Source organism: Syngnathus scovelli, chromosome 10, assembly GCF_024217435.2.
Source record: "Syngnathus scovelli strain Florida chromosome 10, RoL_Ssco_1.2, whole genome shotgun sequence".
In the NCBI taxonomy this organism is placed as follows: Eukaryota; Metazoa; Chordata; class Actinopteri; order Syngnathiformes; family Syngnathidae; genus Syngnathus; species Syngnathus scovelli.
The window spans coordinates 908,895-921,164 of NC_090856.1; the positions used below are offsets into that span (position 1 = coordinate 908,895).

The window sequence follows — 12,270 nt, forward strand, 5'->3', positions numbered from 1 at the left end:
TTGAGATATTCCCGAGGTTACCTGAATGTTTCTCCATGGGCTCCACCCACATTGTGTGACATCACTACTCCGCTTTCTTTCTTTTAGCAGCGCTGCTTCAGTCGCTCAGGTTTGCCAGTCGGGTAGAGGAAGAGTGTTGATGCAACATGCAACGCTAAGCTCCAGTACTTTTCACGCTTTTAATGAGGATTTCAAAGTAGCGCTGATCTCAACAAGACCCAGGAGAGGTGATGTAAGAACAAAGTGATATTATTTCTGCGTCTTTGTTTTCATGCGGACTTTCTTATCTCACTAGTTGGAATTCTTTTCCTCTGCTTTCTGTCCCACTAACTTCCACATTTGATGGGTTATCACTCATCTAGTTTCATCAGTCAACTATTGATTATTAATAGAGAGTAAGCATACAATTTGTGGTACTGTAGATAATCCTCCAAGAACTAGTTCTTGTACCTCTACTGTCAGCACTTTCTAGATAGGTTTCTTGTCACGTGTGATATTGCTCTTCTCATTTATTAATTGAATATTTTTTAAACTTGCTGGACATATTTTGCTGCTGCTGGTGGTAATGATCATAACTAGTAGTGCTGATAATGAGAAAAAATTAGTCCAACTAATCTCCTGATTGTACCAAGCAAGCAGCAGTTTCCCACTGGCAGAAGGTGAGTCAGACCAAGATGGGCAGTTGGCAAAAAGCCCTCAGGCAGGGCAGGAATCATGAGCTTCCTTCGCATGTGGAAATTACACTAGGCACAAATGCCTCACTCTGCCTAATTGAATAACGTATTTTCCAAAGAAGATTCAATTCAAAGAAGATGTGTACAGTTCCAAAGAAAAGCAGTTCATTTGCAGATGCATGTGAACCTGATGGTGAATGGATGTTTGTCTCGATTGACCTTTGCTTGACTGGCGAGCGATCCAGAGTGGATTCCCACTAGAAAATGCAGAGTACAAAAACAGGAATATTTGCTAGTGCACATTGAAATGTTGGCAATGCATAGCTAAAATTGGAACTCAAATGTTGCAGGTTTCAGCTATTACTGATTAAATGACAGTAGACTTCTCCAGCTATTTTACCCCACCAGGTCTAAAATGGTCCCTGCTTGATCCTTCCAACCGCTTACACCGCATTGTTTTTGGGACATCTGGAGAATGTGCAATTCCCCGAATAGTTGTGACAGTTGTGTCGATGCTATTGTGTTGTAGTGATTGATGTTGGAAATGGCTGCCGCTTACTCTGTGTAAAGTAGCCTCTGTTCCGTGTAACACAACAGACTCATCAACACTTTCCTAAATACCCTCATGGGCTGTTCATGTGTTTTTTGGGGATGTTTTTCATTTTGGTTCAAGTCTAGCATTCCACTTAATGAATTAAATTCATACATGTGCTTATCAGCTGGTGTGAAGTCATGCTATCAATCACCCTTCTGTTTTTTTTCTGGGTCAAAACAAGCAATTTGAATAAAATTGGATTTGCTGCAAAAAACAAATTGGTCATTTTTCTTGTGACGGTTTGGTTGTCGTTTTCTCCAAATGGTCTAAATTCAAAAGAAGGAGATTTGGAGGAAACGTTCTTTTTGAAGAATAGAGGTTAAAGAGTGTCTTTTTCTTGTTCACGCAGTAAAAGGGAGGAAAAGCCAAGCAAAGCCATGTCCACGCTGTGAATGCAAGAATGTAAGTAGCGACATGTAGTCATCTTGGCCGCTGTGAAAATGAACTCATCAGGTGTGAAAGAAAGCATGACTGTGTGGATTGTCTGTCGAGGGCCGTCTGACATCATTGCTATGACAAAGCAAAGCGGCCAAAATTCACACCTGATAACAGCAGTTCGGCAATAGTTTCTCATAATGAGATAACTGTGAGAAGAGAAAGTATTTGTCTTGGGTTTTTATCTTATCTGTAAAACACAGAATTGTAATTGAATGTGAGTCCAACATAGTCTGTGCTCTTCATCCCTTCTAGAATTCATGCTTCACTTTTTAGCATTCGGAAGCAAGCACTGTCCTTTCCTGGGCTGAAAATATATTGGATTATTTTATCTTTTTTATACTATTGAATAATTATTATTATTTTTTTTTTACCATGTTTATCTTTTTCTTTTCACATTTGAATAATGTAGTCTTCCATTAGTTTTCAGTGTTTTTTTTCAACCGGCAGTTTAAAACCAATATTGCAAAAAATCATGACGTCATCAACTGGACGTTATGAAAAAATATATTGTGATCATGTTTATTTTTTTTTTTTTTTTTTAACCATATTGCCTCCTCGAAATAAGAACATGTCTGCTGAGGTAAAAGGTTGCTGGTCTTTTCATGATGTACTAAACGCCTGCTAAGTCATTAAGCACTGGATTTGCATTTTGTCAGAGCTGTTTTTGCTCATGCATCCTTCTGTGTCTCTCCACAGGGGCCAATCTGCGATGTTGTCCGTCCTCATCCATGTCTTGCTGATACTCACTGGTGAGTTTGACCTCCAACCGTGCGCAGGATACCTACCATGTTGAAGCTCTTTGGCTGATTTCCATCTAGCCTCAAATTCAAAATGAGTAAATATTTGAAAAAAAGAAACCCAATACACCTGAATTTTACTCGCTTCATTGCTATTTGATGAGGTAAGAGTGAATGTGTTTTGTGAAGCCGCACAATAGCCTTAAACCCATTCCATTCTTGACACATTGCTAGAGAAGACAGACTTCTCTTGTGTTGGGGAAAAAAAAAGAATCAAATAATCTGTTGTGCAAACAAGTGAGCTCACTTTCACCTGAGCGCAATCAATAGTCACTTCTACAAGAAATTGCAATTCATTTTTGTCCTATGACACTTTTGCCACTTAACAAAAGCAGAATGTATTTCCAGCAGAAGCACCGCTAACCCCACTGTGTCTCCTCCGTCACAAGGAACTGCGTGCACCAAGCCTGAAGAGGAAGCAGAAGTCTCCTCAGGTGTGCTGGACTTGCCATGGCAGGACCAAGCGTGCTATGACTCGCCTCCAGCGCAAGAGGAGGAGGAGGAGGAGGCTGGCGACACGCACCCTCACTGCTACTTAGGGAGCATAGCAACTGGATTGCGCCTTAAGAAGGACTACAGCGGTAAAAGACTTTTTGATCATTCATCATATTTGTTGCACGTTAGTAAAGAAAGAAAAAACCTAAGCTATGCTAACGAAAGGATAATTGTCCAAACATTGGCTTTGAGCGTTAAAATGAAGTTTTCTTGACTTGCCGCAGCTATGATGGTTGCAACATTTTTCCCATGATGATACGTTATGTTTCATTGCTGTTGTCGGATTCAGTCAAGGTCAACCAGCAGTCACTGAATGAAGGAAGCGTGACGGGTAAATCAAAAGAAGGGCTGATGATGCTCATCGTCAGACTTGGCGGGTGTGTTGGCGCATCACCACAATGGCTCGTCAGTGGCAAAGATCACCCCCATAGGCTCATTACGCTTTATTGGCTTTTTATCTGGCATTCCCCGCAGCTGCAGCCTGTGGTAGCCTGAGGTGGCCGAGCGGACCGCCGCATCACATCTGCTTGTGCTTGTGCTTGTGCTTCTGATGTGATCCAACACATTGCTATGATGAGATCAAGCCTTTTAGGTTACAGTGCTTTGGGGAGATGATACCGAAATAGCGTCATAATTGTTAACAATATGATTGCGGCGTTCATATCTGTAACTTGAGATCATGTACATTTTATTTAAAAAAAAAAAAAAAAAGATATTATATAACAGAAAGAAAAAAAACACCATTGGTCTTAAAGTAGTCCCAAATTTCGAAATATCCAAATGACCTCGGTTCAAAGTTTTGGAACGTTCCTCGTTCTCAGGAAGCTGGAATAGGAAGTAAGGCTTTATGAGTGCTGCTTTTTAAGTTTCACTCTCTCTCTCTCTCTCATGTGAATGTCTTGACAGGCACAGGCACCTGTTTGAACATGCTGTGCAGGATTGATGAAAAGTGGGAAAGTTTGACTTGTGATTTGGGGCTTCCTTCAGGCAAGCGCCTTCACCCTGCGCCTGTGGCAGTCCGCCTCCAGCGCTTCAAGTGCGTGCCTTTGTTTTCTTCCTCTTGTTTTCCACGGCCTGTGTTCATGTCCCTAAATTGCCGGTCTCCGTTTCAAGAATGCATTTGATCTGCCGACGAAAAGCTGTTTCTGCGTCTGAACAAAAGAGACGTATTTCAAACCCCTCGAAGTTGTTTCAGTGTGCATGTTGACCCTGGTCTCATGTCGTATTGTAAAGTAGGTTGTCTTTTGTTTCCATCTCCAGGCCCCTCAAAAATGACACGTCACTCAACTCCACAAATCTGGAATCGTACCAACCGGTGGTCTGTAAAACAAAGGATTCCGTCACATGTTCAATTTCGATTGGCACCGCCAGTTTTGTGGCTGTTGTAAGTGCCCGCATACATGGTTGTGAACTTGGACCGGTTCTGCTCAATGTACCGGCTCGACCTGGTAAGAAATACATGTATTCTTTGTTTTTATGTGTTTGAAAAAAATTCAAACCTTTTTTTTTTTTATCTTCCAGTAAAACCCAGGACTCCTTTGAACCTGACACATTTCCAGACAATCAAGCCAGAAGTGATTTTACAGTGGGATGAGCCAAAAGAGCACGGTTCTGCTCCATTAAGATACGAGGTCCGATACTCGAATGCCACGCATCCTTCTTGGCAGGTGAATCCCAATCCTTGTTTGCTTCCTTGATTGCGGTAGGCCACTGTGGCTCTTTACTGCAGCGCCTCGTTACTCTGGAATAAAAATACGACAATTGACTATGCCACGTGCAGAAAAGTAAATTGGAGACTCTGGCTTCTGATGGATGTTTTGAATGCGGAATGTTTTTTTGCAGTTTATTTCCGGCCCCAAAGTAGGGTGAGCAGAGAGCTGTGTCGTGAAAATGCCACCTGACAGGGTTTCTGATTGGTCTCATTATTTTAATTATAATTAATTCCGATGGTTGCATAAATAAAATCCCTTTTCTTTCATTGACACCTGACGCACAAGACATGGTGTTCATGAAAAAGGTCACAAGATCACTTGCATCGCTTGCAGGGTTTGGAATCTGAAGTGTTTCCCATTCAGCATGCTACACCTAAGTGAAAGCCACAATTCAGTGAATAAAGTCATTTTTTACTTTATTTACGTGTGCTTTTTTTAAAAAGTATATTTTAGATATAATGAGAGCATAAGATTGGCCTTATTCATGAAAGGATTCGAGTCAAGTGTTTCCTTAAATACTGCTGCCGTATGAGTGTTTGGGCTCTTGTTTTGTGGTATTAAGATAAATATTTTGTCACTTCTCCCTGCTGGCTGTAGGTGGTGTCTGCAGGGCTGGAGCGCAGACTCATTCTAGATCTGGAGCCCGAAGTCAACTACACCTTGGAGGTTCGCTGCTCTGACCTGCACGAACCTCCGTTGTGGAGCAACTGGAGTGAACCGCATCACATCTACCTTGGCAGTAAGATATTCTTTCATGTTTTGTTTTGCTTGCTTTACTGGAACTCAGCAAACGCACGCACGCACACACACACACACCTGCCTGTTCACTGCGTTTGTTTATTTTCTTATTATTTTAGTCACAGAGGGCGTGGGAGCTTCCTACTATGATTAAGTGTTATGTTGTGTTCAGTAAGCTTTTTTATTATTTTAATTTATTATATTTTTTTATCATGATTAACCTGTTGGTCATTTCGTTGCTAATCATATATCTTTTCAGTGGCACATTTGAGCTCTTCAAACTTTACCTGGCTAACATCCTCATGCACTTGTTGACTGCTCCACGTGGGCCCCTCCCTCAACAATAATTCATTTCTGGATGCGTGTTGCATTAATCCAATGACCTCAATTATTTCCTCGGTAAATGTCCGTCAGCGCTCAAGCAATAAATAAAATGAGCCTTACTCATTTGCATATTATACTCAGCGTCAACAGACTGTAAGGGTCAGATGGCGCATCTTGGACTCATCTCGGAAGCCTTTCCATGTTGTTTTAGTTTAGCGCCCTTTTGTAGTGGTGAAATAAAAGTGTAACAATAAGACAAGAGACAGACAATTGCTGTGTGGCCTCATTTAGAAACTAAAAATGACGCCTTTGCTGTCTTTCAGACAATTAATGAAAAGATTCACAGATGCTCATCATGGACTTTTTTTAAAACCGCAAATGACGATCAATACACTGCAATGAGCTCGATGACAGCGGGGGGGGGGGGCGGAAAAAAAACATGTGTGCCATTCTTGACTTATTCTCTAACGTCTTGTTTGCTGCCTTGTTTTTATGTGTGTGTTCAGTGGTGAGCTACATCCCTGAAAAGGTTTTGGCCCATCCTGGGGAGAACGTCAGCGTTTATTGTGTGTTCAACGACCCCAGCGTTAACGCCAACTCTGCCGTATGGATGCTGAACTTTGAACAGCCGCTCTCTTCCAGCCAGTATCACTCAGTCAACCAACGGGTACGAGTTCTTGGATGGGGTGCGACGCGGCAAACGCTTGTCCTGACTAAATGTTTTCCAACGCAGGTCAGCCACGTCACAATACAGCCCTCAGACTCTGGGATGTTTGAGCTGCTGCAGTGTAGGGCTACCAAGGAGTGGACCATCCCATACAGCATCATCTATCTTGAAGGTGAGCGCTAATTGGAAACAGCAGATTAACATTTGTATTTTCTTTCTTTCTTTCTTTCTTTCTTTCTTATTCCATTTTTAACATCTTGGAAAATTGGGGGCTGTGTGTGGTCTGAGCTTGGAGGTTCAAATCCGTGCTTGCTTGGGCTTTTTACTCTTTTCTTTTTGGGTACTCTAGCTCTCTCCTAAACGGTATATATATTAAAAAAAAAATGTCCGGATATTATGTAATATGAATCCAATTATTATTCCTGCTTTCACCCCGAAAAGCGTTTGTTACCGTTTCCTGCTGTTGACAAAGGCAGGATGAGAGTGGAGACACGTGACAGTGTCAACTTGAGTATCACAGTCAAGCTTGAGCTGTTTTTTAAAATGAACTCAAATAAGTGTTTTTTGATTTGATTTGATTTTGCAGGAGCCTCTATTGACATCAAATGTGAAACTAGCGGCGATATTGATGCTATGGACTGCAGCTGGAAAAACACTTCGTGGATCAAACCAAAATTCCAATACATGTAGGTCATGATTATTCTTTTGTTTTTTCAGGAGCTGTTGACGTTGGAGTGCCCTCGCATGTTAATGAATGCTCAAATCAGTCAGTCCTTGTTATTATGCGCAACTTGACTGAACACAGCGTACTGACTGAGACAATGCTCTTTTGGGGCACACCCAACAAATACATGTGTCCAATCCTGCACAGCAAGAGGATAGCAGCAAGTTGCTCAATATCTTTTTTCATTTTTTCTTTAACCTCACAACAATACATTCATCTTTACAAAGTCAGCGAAGAGCAAAGCTTCATAGTTAGCATTCCTGTTGAGACTTGTTTTGTGCCACACTTTGTCTTCACATTTACTCTTCAAGTTCTTATCGTAACCCCCGTGGAAGAATTCACTCCCATCTATTTACAAAGGTTTGATAAACTGCAATGAAATGAATATAAATCATATAAAAATAAGATACAAAAAATATATATAAAGATATAAAAGAAATGAAGTTTGAATGAAAGAAAGCTATCCTAAGCATCTCAAATGTCTACTCCACAGATGGTCTGACCTACCCTGTGACGTGATGGAGGAGATGGAGCGAAAGGGTGAGAACGTTGGAGAGATGGGACCCGATTGTCTGCCGATCAGATCCAAGCAACAAGCCTGCACCATCCAGGATATACGGAGGAATTGCTACAAACTGTGGCTGGAGATGCTCTCCCATCAAGGCCCGATCCGATCCAAACCTGTCTACGTATCACCTCTGGAATACGGTAGGGTAGAAATGCTACAATGGGTTTAAGCGTCCCATTGCGGTCAGCTCAGTGCCTTCAAAACTAACATGGTGTGTTCCTCCGTGGTCTTGACTTGCAGTAAAACCCAACAAACCATCCGATGTGAAGGCAGTGAATCTTAAAAAAGGGGTCCTGAGGATCACGTGGCGCCCTCCATCTTTGCCTGTGCAGGGGGTCCAGTGTCAGCTCCGTTCCCACTCTCCTTCTACCATCAGAGCACAACCAGATTGGAAGGTGAGCTATTCTTGGCAATTTCAAATACCAAAAGTGAATAGATCCATAAAATTCAATTCCTTTGAATAAATAAGTAGATGGAAAAAAAACCTCCATCTGGTGACTTTGATGCAATCTTTCCCCTTGATCTGACCAATCGCTCGCTCTCACTAAATGCAGTTCAGTAACGCAGCGCGGGTGTCGTCGGCGGAGATTCCAATTCCGGACATGTGTGAAGTTTATGCGGTTCAGGTGAAGTGCATGCCCGCCAACCGCACTGGCTACTGGAGCGACTGGAGCGACTTGGTCTACTCGGTACCCCAAAACAGTAGAGGTAATCACTTGTACAATTTCACACTTTCCAAAAATATTAGGAACCTCTACCACCCACCACGTGGATGTTTCTCCTGCAGCTCCAGAACATGGCCCTGATTTTTGGAGAATTCTTCAAGATGATCAGCTCACAAACACCACAAATGTGACTCTCCTGATCACGGTATAAAGCGCCCGATGAACATATCCGATTTACACTCCGAGCATTACAAATCATGTCGATTTGCCGTTTCTAGCATCTTCCAACGGCGAGCCGCTCCTACTGCATTAACGGCTATATCGTCCAGCACCAGACCTCCGGTGGTATCGTGAAGAGGGAGAAGATTGAGCCGGTGTCCTCTTACAGCTTTGAGTGGGACCGAGATTTCCAAAGCGTGACGGTGGAAGCATACAATAGTCTGGGAAGTTCCAATAAAAACATGAACATGACCCTGGAGAGACGGCCCAAACGTGAGTGATCAATATAGATGTGGTGTTCTTCACGTTAATGGCTTTACTCTGGATTCAGAGCGAACGTGCTAACAATTTATTCGCCCCTCTTCTTACAAAACACTTCTTCCGAATGCCAGTTTGAGAATAAATAAACGGGAAAAGCGACAGTCTACAAAACTTGGACAGTCTGTGCTTATTTGCTCGTTAAACTTTAATGGGAAGAGAGCCGGCGAATATTTGATAGTTGCGACAACACTGCTCTGTGTCGTGTGCGCACCAGGCCGGAGCGTGCATTCTTTCCATGTGCTGCTTATCAACAACACTTGCGTGTCTCTGCACTGGAGCCTGATGGACAACAGCTCGGCACCACTCTTCATGGTGGTGCAGTGGGCACCGCGGCGGCCGGATGGAATTCACAGTGGACGCACGTGGCTCAGGCTGCCCTTCACTGAGCGTTCCGTCCACCTGACAGGTCATACGCAGTCTGTGCTTTTGTTTTCTCAACTTGACTGTCAATAGAAGAACAACATCAAAGTTGATCTCTGCTTTCAGGTGATTTTTATGCATCCGCGGAGTATGCTTTCTACTTGTATCCGGTGTTTTCGGAGGGAGAGGGCCAGCCTGCTTTCACAATCGGTATGCAAGCTAAAAAAAAAAAAAAAAATGCCATTGTATTGTTATGCCATGTCAACCATTTCTGATTGCTACATAACGCAGCCACCAGAAGAGACCCTGCAGCCTACACGACTTTTTTGATCATTGCCCTCCTCTCCGTCGTCCTCTTCGTCACCTTGGTCCTCTCCCAAAACCAGTAAGTGGAGTTGAGTGGCTCGCTGGGTGATGTTTATATGAATTAACCAGCCCCAGCTCATGTAAGAATGTTAATGGAGTGCTATAAATACTATCTGCATATCCTTAAAGCAGCTGTGCTTCATTGTCAGGATGAAAAGGTTCGTGTGGAAGGATGTGCCAAACCCCAAAAAGTGCTCCTGGGCAAAAGGACTCCATTTCAAAAAGGTAAACAAGACTTTCATTCCAACTTGTGCAAGCAGCTACGTTTGGGCAACCCTTGAATGAGATCTGTCATGATTGTTTGTCAGCCTTGCAATTGACAAAGAATCATTCACAAAAGCCAATTTAAGGTCTATAAATAAACGAGGACTTTTGCGGAATGCTGAAGTATCACACCGTTGCTTGCCGTTGCACAGCCCCTTTCTTATTCTCTCTTATCTTTGCAGGCTGACACCTTCCATGAGCTCTTCCAGGCCTCAGACGTCCTCCCAGCCTGGCCGCTGCTGCTCCCCTCCGAGAATATTTCCAAAGTAGTCATCATGGAGAAGGCCGACATTCTCAGCACGGCCTTGATCCGAAGCCCACTCGTGTCCCCGACTCCCGACGCAGCGTCCCTTCCTTCATTCCTTGAGGGGAACCAGAACGCATCGGTGGGCGGCGAGGCTCGCTCAGGCTTGGGCCTTCCCCTCTCACTCCTAGATTTGGATATTTTAAGTCCTCCCAGCCCGCGGCTTGAAGAGCTGCAGCTGATGGATCCCTCACCGAGCATCCCGGAGAATTCAGCCCAGTCTTCAGTAACGTACGCCACGGTCCTGCTGACCAACCCGAAGCAGGAGAAACAGTCCGCTCGTCTCTCCGACCGGGACGGCAGCAGCTCCAGCGACGAGGGCAATTTCTCGGCCAACAACTCGGACATTTCCGGCTCTTTCCCCGGTGGCCTGTGGGAGCTGGAGAGCTGCCACGGCGGAGAGCTGGACGATCCTCATCGTCGATCCTGCTCCTACAACTCGGCGGAGGAGCTTTCCGAAACCTCCGATCAAGAAGATGCGACCGAAGCCAAGGACTTGTACTATCTCGGCGGGGACTATCCAGCTGAGGTTGAGCCGGCTGGGGGAGAGGCGGAGGAGAAAGAAGAGCTGCTGAAAAGTGTTCTTTTCAGCTGCTCGGCAGCGGAGTCGAACCTTCCGCCCTCCGAGCTGGTTTCCGCATCCACGTGCGACTTGTCCCCACTCTACATGCCCCAGTTCAGGACTGCGCCGTACACCAGGCAACTGCCAGATTGAAAAAGCTCATTCGATTTCTCGTGTTGTGTACTGCTGCATCGTCACAAAAAGAAATCAGTTCCTGCAGACCAATTGCTATTGAATGTCAAACAGCGTCTAAAAGCTTCAAATGGTGTGATGTTCATCAATGCTGCTATTTCTTTGTTCAGGATGAGGTCACAGCCCTGGCAGTGGGCACGCTTTCTTGATATTGTGATTGGGTCCGCCCAGCCAAACTGCTTTCACTGCAGTTATGTTACAATGGTCACTGATGAGGGTATGCGAGCTCAGGAAATGTTGCCGTTGACAAAGAGAATATTTAAACAGGGAGAAAAAACAAAATGCTGCCGTTACATAAATGGTCGGCGGTTACAATTCTTGTCAGCTTTTATGTGACAGATGTCGTTGTACGTCGCTATCACTTGTAAATAAAACTTGCATCGTAAAACCAACAAAGATCTAAGAAGAGCTGTGTGGAAACATCTGCCTTTATTAATACAATCAGATCATTGTTGTTTTGATTAGGTGTCCAATCTGAAAACAGTTTAACAACAATACTGAAATATGATTATTAGCTGTTGTTGCACCTTGATATATTTTGTCTATTTTTCATGGTGAATATAAATTATTTGTTATTAGACTTGTGTGTGTGTGTGTGTGTGTGTGTGTGTGTGTGTTTATTAATGGCCCAGAGATTGCATCTGGCTGATTACTTCATTGCTGCATTTTTCTCAAAACAAACACAACTTTGCACAATCACCGTTTCTTCCAATGAAATTGTCAAAATATTGCATGAATCTAAAAATCACATGCAAAAGTTTTGGAATGGAAAAGGTCATTTCCTTTGTTGTTTACTGACTACATTTTGGTTTCAGGTCAATATGTAATGAGACAAAAAGTAAATGCTCCACTCTAGAATTTCTGGTTCATATCCCCATTTATAGTAGCAAGCTGGAGTGAGGCTTCTCAGCATTAGTAATGCGTATGTCGCCCTCTTGTGGCTACAGCTGGTAAACGCAATGTATTTGACTGCAACTACGTACTGTATACACTGTAATCAGTGTAATGAATGCATGGTTTGATGTGGACTAAACATTATAGTAATCCCTTTCTTTCGATCGCCTGCTCTCTCTGTGCTGTGAGTGCTAGTGTTGGCTCGTGTGTGTGTGTGTGTGTGGGGGGGGGGGGGGGGCTGGGCACTGAAAAGTGCTAAACAAAGGAGTTCTCGTGTCACATTGAATGTAATGTTAACATTAAAAGGTCATTATTAATCAGTAAAAGCCTGCTACTTTGTATTCGTTGAACGATTCGTTTGAACGAATCGTTTGAGTGAACCTGATTCTAA

At 43.5% G+C, this 12,270-nt stretch overlaps 1 protein-coding gene across 1 annotated transcript; it reads left to right on the plus strand.

The window, feature by feature from the left end:
• Positions 1–77: 77 nt before the first annotated feature.
• Positions 78–12,037, plus strand: lepr (leptin receptor). Its single transcript, XM_049728506.2, has 21 exons — positions 78–232; positions 1,619–1,671; positions 2,404–2,456; positions 2,894–3,085; positions 3,906–4,035; positions 4,260–4,447; positions 4,521–4,666; positions 5,309–5,450; positions 6,280–6,440; positions 6,507–6,612; positions 7,027–7,126; positions 7,658–7,872; positions 7,973–8,127; positions 8,287–8,440; positions 8,520–8,602; positions 8,676–8,889; positions 9,152–9,343; positions 9,424–9,507; positions 9,589–9,682; positions 9,813–9,888; positions 10,110–12,037. Coding segments are annotated over exons 2-21 (3,324 nt in total). The 5' UTR covers positions 78–232; positions 1,619–1,669; the 3' UTR covers positions 10,947–12,037.
• The last annotated feature ends 233 nt before the right edge of the window (positions 12,038–12,270 follow it).

Excerpts from the sequence above, each read along its gene's own strand:
- lepr (XM_049728506.2), top strand. Across the intron at positions 7,873-7,972 it reads CGTATCACCTCTGGAATACG|TAAAACCCAACAAACCATCC; the intron begins GTAGGGTAGAAA and ends CTTGACTTGCAG. Across the intron at positions 8,890-9,151 it reads CCTGGAGAGACGGCCCAAAC|GCCGGAGCGTGCATTCTTTC; the intron begins GTGAGTGATCAA and ends TGTGCGCACCAG.